The 11,649-nt window shown below is 37.5% G+C and overlaps 1 protein-coding gene and 1 long non-coding RNA gene across 5 annotated transcripts; one reads left to right on the top strand and one right to left on the bottom strand.

Moving 5' to 3' along the window:
- Window positions 1-245: 245 nt before the first annotated feature.
- On the top strand, window positions 246-4,273 carry LOC136240523 (uncharacterized). The gene is made up of 3 exons (XR_010693855.1): window positions 246-531; window positions 1,200-1,309; window positions 4,087-4,273. It is a non-coding gene; the product is annotated as an uncharacterized lncRNA (long non-coding RNA).
- A 5,338-nt stretch (window positions 4,274-9,611) lies between these two features.
- On the bottom strand, window positions 9,612-11,314 carry LOC136240815 (uncharacterized). Of its 4 annotated transcripts, none has more exons than XM_066031874.1 (6): window positions 11,225-11,314; window positions 10,333-10,693; window positions 10,170-10,282; window positions 10,073-10,120; window positions 9,857-10,018; window positions 9,612-9,798 (listed from the first exon to the last, which is right to left on the bottom strand). In XM_066031874.1, exons 3-6 carry the CDS (start codon window positions 10,257-10,259, stop codon window positions 9,715-9,717), a joined length of 384 nt encoding a protein of 127 aa, XP_065887946.1. In that variant the 5' UTR covers window positions 10,260-10,282; window positions 10,333-10,693; window positions 11,225-11,314; the 3' UTR covers window positions 9,612-9,714. The 4 variants fall into 4 exon arrangements, with proteins under 4 accessions (XP_065887946.1, XP_065887947.1, XP_065887945.1 ...); XM_066031875.1 differs by lacking the exon at window positions 11,225-11,314 and having other exon boundaries at window positions 9,857-9,900; window positions 9,968-10,018; window positions 10,333-10,956; XM_066031873.1 differs by lacking the exon at window positions 11,225-11,314 and having other exon boundaries at window positions 10,328-10,956.
- Window positions 11,315-11,649: the final 335 nt, after the last annotated feature.

Here is an 11,649-nt window from a genome sequence, read left to right as displayed (position 1 = left end):
TTATTTATTTAAAGAAAGAAGAACCGGCCCTAGTTGGCACTCCCACCCACCACACTCAACTCACACTCTACTTGTGGTACTGCTAATTGTCTGTGTGGTAGCTAATTGTCTGTGTGGTGTAATAGTCTCGAACCTGACCGAAAGGTTGTGGTCTCGAACTCAGACCTTTCGGTCAGGTTCGAGACTACACAGACAATAATAGTAGTATTCGCAATTGTGCTTCGCCATGCATTGGCGATGGGTTAGCCTCGAACCCAACTGAAGAAGCTGTAGCAGAAGAATTATCACCTTACAAAGAGTTGTTTACATCAGTTCAGTGTACTACAACAAAATCATGGAGCAGCTGCTACACCTTGTTTGTTTTCGTCTTGCTACGGACGAATTCTTGTGCAAACGCGACGAATTCCAATGCAAAATCGACTAAATCAGTTGCAAAACTGACGAAATCAATTGCAAAACCGACGAATAAATTCTACTGCAAAGCCGGCGAACTCTACTGTGACTGCAAACAGGACGAAGTCAATTGCAAAGGTGCTGAATTCAATTGCAAAAACCTGTAAAAGCAATTAGATGTAGCTACAGTGAAACCTCTTTATTACGGATATTTTGGGACCCAGAATTTTTGGCCACTTTTTGCTGTAATATAGAAGTTTTCCTCTTTGAGAGGTAAAAGATGTATTAACCAGACCTGTTGGGACCACTAAAATTCTTGTCCTTATTATGGAGGTTTTAACCTTAATTCGGGGAGTTTGTTAAGAGAAGTTCCCACTGTATCAACAAAAATTTCCTAACTTAGTCTAGTCCTGTTAGTTTAGTCTTAAACTGATTCAGTGTTGTGGACAAGATCACGTCATCAGTTAATGCATTCCAAATCTTTATGGAGGAAGGAAAATAAGTGAAATAAAAGTCATTTCTGGTGGTCAGCTGCTGAAATTTCATTAAGTGACCCTAAGTAGATGTAACTGGGGTAAGGTACTGTAGGTATCAGGAATGTCAATAAGATAGTGAATTATTTTAAATATAGTAATAGCTTCTAGTTGGTCTCGACATTCAGTACTGATCGTATAGCATTGGCCAGTTTTATCTTTGTAGAATTTCTCTAGCACTTGATTAGTTAGAATAATCATTAAACGCAAATCTTGCAGCATGTCTCAGCCATGTACTGACTCGATATTAGATATATTCTTTTGCACATGTAGATCAAAGATAATCTTTTAGCAAAGAAAATAAAGAGGATGTTTTTCTCTCTAGTGGCAGAGTTAACAGACTGGGTACATCCATGCTCTAAAATGAAGTCAATAATTGATTGGTAAGCAGAGCCATTGATGTGATTCCTTTCCCAGTTGATATTTAGGAGATTCATGCATGTATCCAGTAATTCAGATGGATGTACTTATTGAGTAGCGATCTACAATTGACTTTAAAAATTACAAAGATTTTCAATACATTCTGGTGATATGTTTGGTACTGGACGGTAAAAGACGCATACTAGCTATTAGTGATTCATGATCATCAAACAATACAGTAGTTGCATGGCAAGCAATGGCTTCTGAGTCAGTATTAATGGTAAAATCTTGCAGTTGAGTGAGTTACAACATGCTAGAAAAACACCACCATATCCATAAGGTCTGTCTTTTCTGTACTCTGAGGGTTGATGAAATACCTGGCTTAAGCCATGCTTTAGTAGCTAGTATGTCAGAATTGTGCTAGACAGAAGATTATCATAAGAGGCTCTTTGCAATTGGATATGATACTCTGTGCATTGAAAAATGACAAATTTAGACTGAGAACTAGTTGATTTTTTAGGTGAAGAGTCATTATTAATCATGGGTTGTTGTGTACGGTAAAGAGTTATTAGAATTAGTTAGTTTCAGTAAACTATCTGACCATGCCTCATACAAAATAAAATCCATTGTTCATTCTTTTCCTTAAGCTCTTTCCGGAGTTTTGGTTAGCAACCTGTTTTAAGGGGAAAGATCTGGAGTAATGAAATCTTTTTAACACCATTAAACTGTCACTATTGTGCAGCTTTGTACAGTTGCAGTTGCAGAGAGCTGCACCTTTTCATGCTTGGAACTGGAACTGACTATTATTTTTAAAAGATACATGGGGTTTATCTCTTCGTTGACCTATAGGTGAAATGTGTTTTCAATCTTTTACTGAAATTCTTATTGGAGAATGCTAGATATGGAAGAGTTGAACAATTGTTAGTATAGGAGCCATATACCACCATCAGTTGATGGAGGTTGATTACTTCAAATGGCTATATTAAAGTGAGCCACATTAATACTGTAGAAAAGGTGTGATAATTGTTTTAACAGTGAAAGTGCATCGTTCATTGTAGCATTGTTGGCAATGACTGTGTCTAATCATCTCCAGTAATAAAACAGTCAACTGAGATGAATGAACCTGTAAAGGATACTATATAAAAGAGATTCCTTGTACCAAAGCTACAGTGCAAAACAATATGTGACTGGGCCTACGAAAACAGGGCATGTGGGCACAAACTACATTCCATCACTCTGCAGGTCATATCTCAGTACTGGAAAAGTATATTTCCATTCTGTAACTTGCAATTGCATCATGATGCCAATTAAATGCTTATTAGGAGCTGAAAATTGCAATGCCATAGCATAATGGTACAAAACGTTATGAGTGATGAAACTGAAAAAGTAGGAAAAAATCATGTGCCCACATGCCCTATTATCGCAGGCCCAGTCACATATGTCAGGACATGAAAAGTGATAGTACAAGGAGTTATAAGTGAATGTATACAAAGACCATTTTTGGAATTGGAGCCACAACATATCTGATAGTTACATATCAGGGACGGACATAATAACTGTTGACAAAAGTATCCGGTAATAATCTTGTATGTATAAATGTAGCTGTTATGTATATAATGGTAATGTATTAGCTTCATTGTGATCATGAAAGTGAATGGATAGTACACAATAAGTTGGTTTGAATGAACTCAATTGTCATGATTGTATTCACAAACTCTGTGAGTGCGTGCATTCATGTCATATTATAGCGAGAATCAATACACTCATGATATTACTCATATTCATGTACACATATTAAATGTTATTAATAATATGCTAATAATGGTGTTGAAGGTGGAACTGATGTCAAGATAGTGTGTGGGCTAGAATGAAAGTTAAAAATGTGGTAATTGTGCAGCCACTGTGATTGGTTGCTATAGGACACATTAACTATATAGGTCATGGTTGTATTACACTATTGTATTTAGGAAAGGTGTGAATTACAGACAGACAACACCTGCACTATACATAAAGTGACTGTGCAATGCATGGCTTGGATACTTGTGAAGAGCTGTAGCTAGGTACACAAGGTTATGGCATATTATTATGATCAGCTTCAATGTGTAGCATATTAATCAAGAACATTTATGAGTAATACCATGAGTGTATTAATTCTTGCCCTGCTAATACTACATGAATGCACACACACACACACACACACACACACACACACACACACACACACACACACACACACACACGCGCGCGCGCGCACACACACACAACAACAACAACAACAACAAAAGCAAAAAACAAAAACACACTCACAAAGTATGTGATTACATTGAGGTCCTTAATTTTAAAGTGTATTAATAGCTACATTTCAAGCAAGAGAATATGTACATAGAAAATTAATACTTTTGTCAACAGCTATCATGTCTGTTCCTAATGTGTTGCTACCAGATATGTTGTGTCTCCAATTCCAAGCATGGTCTTTGCATGCATTCACTTATAACTCTTGTATATACCATTACTTTTCATGTCCTGTGACTCCTGCCATATTGTCTAGCACTGTAGCTATGGTATAAGGAATTTCAATCATATAATTATTATATATAGCATTAGTACCTGCCTTATGTGCAGGACCATCTCCACATTAAACATTTTAATGCCAGGAAGAGGGACCAAGCATTAAACAGCAGCACTGCTCATGTAGTTATGTAGTGTGCATTGTCATGTCACCTTTTTGACGTTTCCTTATGTCATTCTGTTGAAATTAATGATGCAAAACACCAAAGTTTATTATTTGTGGTTTTGACAGGAATGTAGTTCAATTATTCAGTGAGTCTTCCCTACCATGGCCAGTGACTTCAACGTGCTGTAAAGAACAAACAAAAGCATTGGAACCTGCTTTACATGCAGGGCAACTATTGTGACATATTGGGAACCAAGCATAATATCGGTGTCTTATATTTGCTGTGTAGCATGCACATCAATAGTGCTTTAAATTGCATGATCAATTTTTAAAGTACATAATTATAGTGAAATAATGAGCATGCAAGGCTAATTAGTTAAAATGCATGTAAGCTAAGGCAATTGTATATAATTATATAATACCTACATTACAGGTGGTACACATGCAGTTTTAGTTTCTACATGATGTTTACGTTACTGTCAAAAAAGAGAAATATTTAAATGGTACATAAATCTCAAACAAACAAACAAACAAACAATATATATTTACTATATATTATGTTTAAAATGCTTGTCATGCAGCACTTCAAAAAAATCTCCTAGCCTGTACAAAAATTGTGAAATTTGCCACGGATTTTACTTTGGGGTAGGCCTATACTAGGTATTTGTGTTGGCGATGGAGTGCTTGTAGTTTCACAAAGCAATTTGTTGTTCTCCAAATATTCAATGCAATACTTGGTAGAACAGTTTTGACATTGGTAGAACAGTTTTGACACTTCATCTGCTTGATGCATCCATCTCTGCAACAAATTCTGGTACTACATTGTTCATGTGCTAGACAGTCAACATCACAAGCTGAACTCTCTGAAGTACAGTTTATCCGGACCCCGATTCTCAGTTAACTGAACTACGGAAAAGATTGCTCTATTAGAGTAGTGACTGTTCTATTAGGGTAGTTGATAATACTGATATATTTTAAAATGTTTTTGTATTATTTTAAGGTTATTTATGCAAGTTTCAGAGATATGAACTTTTCAGACTGATGGTCCCAGGATAACTGAGGTTCCACTGTACATTTATTGAAGATCATTGTAGCATCCATAGTGTTACAATCTGTATCTCCACATTCATTTGTATTTTTCTTGCTTTTCCTTTCATTGTACAGTACTAGTGTTACCTTCAGTAATACATTAATGCATATAATATATGTAAGTATACAGTATGTGCTACACATGTACATTTATCTGTGTTGTCAACTAGCTACTGTATAATACACATTATTTAGAAATTTGCAATTATTGATCTTGTGTCATGTACTTCAAGCTCCAAACAACTTTCATCACTTCTGATGGTTGGGGCACACATATAGACACAAATTAATTTCATGGTCTTTTGATGCAGTATGCACAAGTTCACCAGTCAAAAGCATGCTATTAAAAAAAACAAGTACAAACAAAAATTAGGAATTTAAGTTTGATTAGAGATAACAGAAATAAAAGTAGTGAAACAAGACAGGTCATCTATGCCTGCAGCTATAGAACAATTGTGATTGGATTTTGGAAAATCTCCTTAATGTCAAAATATTTATGATTATAATAAGGCATCAGCTTTACAGTAATTAGGATCACTTGTACATACCTTGAATTACAACAAATTCTGTTAAATATTAATTTTTATCAGGTGCACAAGTGCTTTAGTGGTGACACATATAAATGTGGATTTATATGTTTTTCAAGTGTGACATTAAGACTGGTTTTCCAAAATCTGGTTACTGCTTCAGTCACGTACTGACCTACAGAGTATAGCCATGGTTGAAGTATGTCCACTAGTAGCTATAGCTGTAGGGTGTAAATCTCTATGCTCAAATATGAAATTTCTAATATGTTACAAAAAAGTAAATGAACTAATGTAAGGAAAAAATTACCTGGCATACCACATTGAAGGAAAGAATGGGGTTGGCTTAACATCAGTTGACCGACTTGAAGCGTACCGTATACGTATATCAGTTAATGGTGGTCATTCCGCATCATTTTCAGCTTTGTTCCACCCGGTAATACAGCATTACGATTTAAGAACAGTACAAGATGTTCCTCTGCAATCAATCCAGTCACTACAGAAATTGTGATTAAGCGTGTGCCCCAACTATTAATAACTGACACTTCATTTTAAGTAGCATACAAAAAGCAGTGTGATATGTGCCTCTACAATAATCCAGTCACTACAAAAATTATGGATGTTCCTCATGACAGCCAGCTGCACTGAAGCCACCACGTGTTATTGTAAATCAATGCCTCCACTGCAGTGGAGAAAGCATTGGGGACAAAGGTAAGTCCATGATGAATGCATTGTTACAGTAGCTACTACAGTTGCGATTGGTGAAAAGGCACATCTTAGGCCAAAGTAACATCAAACAGTAAAGAAAATCAAACCTGTAGTGTTAACCATAGTCAAGTTATGCTTGGCTGAAGGCATCAGTTAGCTAGTTAGTCAGTTGGAAGAAAATGTGACTGGATTTGCGAAAAGGTACCTTTTTCACACACAAAATTTGACCCATTTTTTTAAATTTGAAACTTCATAACTTTTTAATCATAGCATACCATTGCCTGAAAATTTCCATGAGTGTAGCTATGGTATCTGGCTGCATTTTGATACCAAGTTTAAGTTAATCAGTGTAAGGAGTCAAATTTTATATCATTTAGTTTGCTGGTATGTAAAATGTGTGGAAAAGGTACTTTTCGCAAATCCGGTCACAAAGTCAGTTGAATTGGAACTATTAAAAATTTCATAGAAACTTGTTGGAAAGGTTTGGGGTCACTCTGAATGCTTTTTTGGCATGGTTATAATACTGTCAAGTTGTAATGTTATAAATACTTTAGGTTTAAGGAAGAAAATCCATCTCTCCTGGAGGAAGACTGAGTGTGCCCCTGACTAGACATTGGGTGACCTGCAGTTTGAATCCTGGGGTTGGAGGGATATTTCTTTTCCTTACTTTGGTAGGTATGAGGCTATTATGCTGCAAAAATTGAGCATTATGCTTTTGAGCAGTGCTCAAAAAATCACCTATTATGCTTTTGAGAATTGCCCATTATTCCCAAAATTATGCCACCATAATTGGTTAGTAATGCCAGTTCATTGCTGTATCAGGCTATTTTCATTGATGTTTAAGCTTCAGATGGTCTTGGATTCTTAGCTGGTTGCTGTATTAGAGTATTTCGTTCCAATGTGACTGCTTTATTATAGTAAATAATATTCAGTGACTTCTCTATTAGAGTTTCTGACTGCTCTATTAGAGTATCTTGATCTTTTCTAATGGAATTGTGCAATCTGCAGATTTTCCTACTGTTAAAGCTTTATAGTCACCTCAAAATGCTAACATAATTCCTGATTCCCACACATACGTATTATGCCCAAACTTATGCCGACATAATCGCCACATCCCTATACTTTGGCCCTTTTCTGTTACACCTTATCAGCCATTAAGTAAAGTCATTAAGTCTGAGTCATTGAAATTAGGTTAGGTAATCCTAAGGCCGCAGTACATGTTGCTGTCAGACCTTCAGTGCTGGTCACTGTAAAGAGTTAATAATAATAATATTGTAGAAAAGTACAGTGAGGCTAGTTTTTGGGGCAAGAAAGTCCAAACCAACGTTGAAACCGGGTCACTACTGCTGACCCGGATGACCCACTGACCCGGATGTGACCCGGATTAATTAAAGCCGAGACGCGTTTCGGCTAGTCTCGAGTGAGCGAACGAGTCTACATTTTGAGCGTTCGATTCGTGTTGAGTAAATATTGCAACTTCAGCCTAGCTGTAGGTTGAAGACCAAAAAAAAAGAAAAAAAAAAAGGTCTTCACCTACTGACAATAGCTACCCCTCACCATAGATACCCTCAGTTTCGTGCTACATACTACACTTACTAACAAATGAGCGTGGCTGAGCGTATGTTGGTAATGCGATAAGTGGGCGTGGCTCACGAAAGAGCTACGCGATAGCGTTTATGAGTTCCACGTCGTCAAACGAACAATTTCGTTTCTCACGTGATCCAATCCGGGTCAGACCCGGATAAATTGTAAACTGGGTCAGACCCGGATGACCCGGAGAAAAATGTGACCCGGATGACCCGGGTGACCCGGATGACCCGACCCGGTTTCAACGCTGGTCCAAACCTCCATGAACCCTACTATACAGTATTACTGTACTTTATGATAAAGAAACCATATATGGTATGGATTAGAGATAACCCACCTCCCCTTAAAAGTCTACTAATTATACTATCTGGGTCGGTGGGTCATGCAGGTTATGCACTTGTCAATATTAAGCCCTGCTACCCCTTTCCCAGGGGAACAGAGGGAAGGTTTGATCCAATTTGACCTTAAAAATTGCCTTAGTAGTGGCCATAGTGAGATATTTGACCACTAAAAACTTTTTATGCTCTTGCTTGACCTCACAAGTTAGGCCAGCTAATAAGATACCTTGTTTATCATCGCCATTCACCTTGAGAGCAATCAGGTAGTGAGGGCGGGCAGTTGTTATTATTACTAGGCCTGGGGCATATATAACCAAGTACAATCACCAACAGGACAACCTACTAATAAGCATGTACATGCAGTGCATAGCCACTACAGTATGTGTGGGTGGAAAAGATACACATATACACAGTAATTATTAGTGCAATTACAATCAGTATGAATTCTGAGGGACTGCTATATTAGAGTGACTGTTCTCTTGATTACCCTACCATATTGAAAGCCACATCATCCATACCTCTCAGCTGTCACACCTCTGGCATGATTCTCACAATCTGAGATGTAGTCTTACATCCTAATTATTGAATCTCATACCTACACTGAAGTAGTGAAGCTCAATTTCCAACAATGCTCAGTAAAGTTTAGATTTTTATGTATCTGTGCATAGTTTGCATCTCGTTATCCCTCTCACGTGATACCAGGTGTTTAAATGAGGAAATGGTGTTGGATTAGAGTGCTGTATTAAGACATGTCTGAGAGCAGGCCACAATGAGATGTGGGATAAAAGAAGCAGAGTATTTTGACAGTCCCACTGTTGAGTTGTGACTAATGAGTTTTCTACTGCAGGATTAAGATTTGGCACAGTATCATTTCCTCATCTGGACAATGATAATAGTCCCTTGTTAATTAGTCTGTTAGGTCTGTGGGACTCGTTTTTGAGCACTCTTTAGTTTTACAACAGTGGTGGAGCTGATCCTTTACTTTGTGGCTCACTACAAGACCAGACAAAAGCAGCAGATGAATTTGTCAACAGGGTTTTTACTTCACAGTTGTTGACACATGGCAGTGGTGTGGGACAGGGTGTAGCATCTAGGGACATCCAACGTGGTCGTGATCATGGACTTCCATCCTACCACAACTATGTAGGCAAAAGTTTGGAGAAGGTGGACAATTTGACTAAAACCACACTGTTAAAAATAAGGAGTAACTGTTACTCCCCTAGGGGAGTTCCCAGTGTAGGGAGGATTTAACACCCCTATATTTTTTGTGGAGAGTAACTAACACCCTGCAAAGGAGTAACAGGAACCCTTTGAAAAATCTATTGTAAGGAGTTTTAGTTACTCTAGGAGAGTTCACATAAGCATGCAAGGCGTTTCCTTTACTCCATGAAATTCTGCAAATTACTCCATATAAAATCTCAAATGATGTTAAAGACATACAGCAAAACTGTAACAAAATGTTTACAATATCCAGCTTTATAATATTGGAAAGTCACTGAAAAAAGAGATCAGTAGCAAGGCTTCATCATCAGCAAACGACGCTTCACTGCCACTTCACTGGAGTTACTGCCTGCCACATGACATGTTACCAGCTGTAGTAAATAGCAGTATATATAGTAAAGAAATATTCAACAATCACATACTTGTTACCTGTATGGCTGAAGGTACGTCAAAACAAAGTTGTAAAAACAATTCTGCCAGACCAGCAGCATTGGTAGTGTAAGTACAGTTGCTATCATGCAAAACAGCACTTTTTGCTACCTGGAGTTCATCATTTTGTTTGTCTATTTGTTCACTGATTTCTTGTGGCACCTGTAATATATGTTTACAAAGTGATGCATAGTCACTGTATGTTAACACACTTACTGGATGTTGTTTAAATTCTATGTTCTCAGTGACATTGAGACATCCATGCTAAAAAAGTAAATATGTGCTTATGTAACTATAAACATTATCTCCTTACAGGAATAACTTGGAAAGTTGATGAAGTCGAAGACACACAATGTACGTTGTAGTCTATCATAAAGATTCTTGTTAACTGCAGATGATACATCTTACTAGTTAATTCCAGTGAATCTGCATGTAATTATGTAAAGACAGACAATGATACAGGCTACTAACCTTACCAGGCAATCATGAATATCATTGTGTCCGGCTGCTAATGTCAACTGAAAGCAGACGGACATGATCTGTAAGCCATGTTTAAGTTAGGTGGCTTTCCTCTCCTCCCTCAAGTCTTCAACTTCTTACAAACACTGAATACTAGTAGTTAGCGGTGAGCTTGGATGGGCTGAATACTGTACGTACTAGTCAGTGATACGACTGAGTCCACCGGGCCGAATTTATTCTCTTTCCCTGAGTCTTGAACTATTTCTGCCGTGTCACGATAAGGCGCAATTAACCCTCACGAGCAGTTGTGATCATGACTTCCAGTTTAATAAACCCGGCGTGTCACACGAGACGCCTCAGATATGAGCTCAAACGTACCTGAAGAAACATTGAACGAGATAGTGAACGTCCAGTAAATAACCCTAGTGCCGGTACCCTCAAATCAACCCCTACACTCTGAATACCGACGTCATGACAAGGAAAAGAGACGTGAATACCAACAACGGGTTCATGAAGTAGAGAATGCCTCATTTACTCCCTTAATTTTTACTACTACTGGTGGAATGGGTGATGCTGCTACTCAGTTTTATAAGAGATTGGCCAACCTTTTGAGTGCAAAGCACAGTCTTTCCTATGGAATAGTGATGGGATGGCGATGTAAATTGAGCTTCTCTTTGAGGTCTGCAATTATGTGCATTCGTGGTGCCAGGTCCAGTTTGCGCTGTCCCATTGCTGAGGCACTGATTGCTGTGCAGGTCGCTGAGGCCCATATTTAAGATAATTTGTTTTTGTTTATTATGTACTGTTTTATCTTATGTCATTAATTTGTAAAAAAAAATAAAAAATTAAATTAAAAAATTAATTTAAAAAAAGGGAATATTCACGAACAAGTAAGCACTTTAGTATCACCTTTTAAGCACTACACTTCCTCAGAGAAGCAAACCGCTTTCAACTACTCAACACGGCTCTGTTGTGTTAAAGAAGCCGTTTCTATGGTAACACTCTTCACTCTAAATAATGCGCTTGTAGTAGAAATAGTATTTAATAATTATACATACGTATTTCAAAATATTCTTGACTCTTGAGTAACAATTCGTCTTCCTGCTTTCGTACTGTCTGTTTCCTTCACTATGTCTTGGTTAGTCTGTAAAATAAAACATGACACTGAGTAAATGGCTGCCATTGAAAAGGAAGCCTAAATAATTACTTTCATTTTTACATTGAGTGGCTAGAATTGAACTGGCTAGTTAATGGAGAGCATATCATAGTGAGACAGCTATAACTGCATGTGGTTCATTCAGCTATATGGCCTCAGTGGCTATACTGGCTCACTG

This window comes from Dysidea avara, chromosome 12 (genome assembly GCF_963678975.1).
Source record: "Dysidea avara chromosome 12, odDysAvar1.4, whole genome shotgun sequence".
Taxonomy (NCBI): Eukaryota; Metazoa; Porifera; class Demospongiae; order Dictyoceratida; family Dysideidae; genus Dysidea; species Dysidea avara.
The sequence above is the reverse complement of the archived record's forward strand: the minus strand, read 5'-3'. Positions and strand labels throughout refer to the sequence as shown.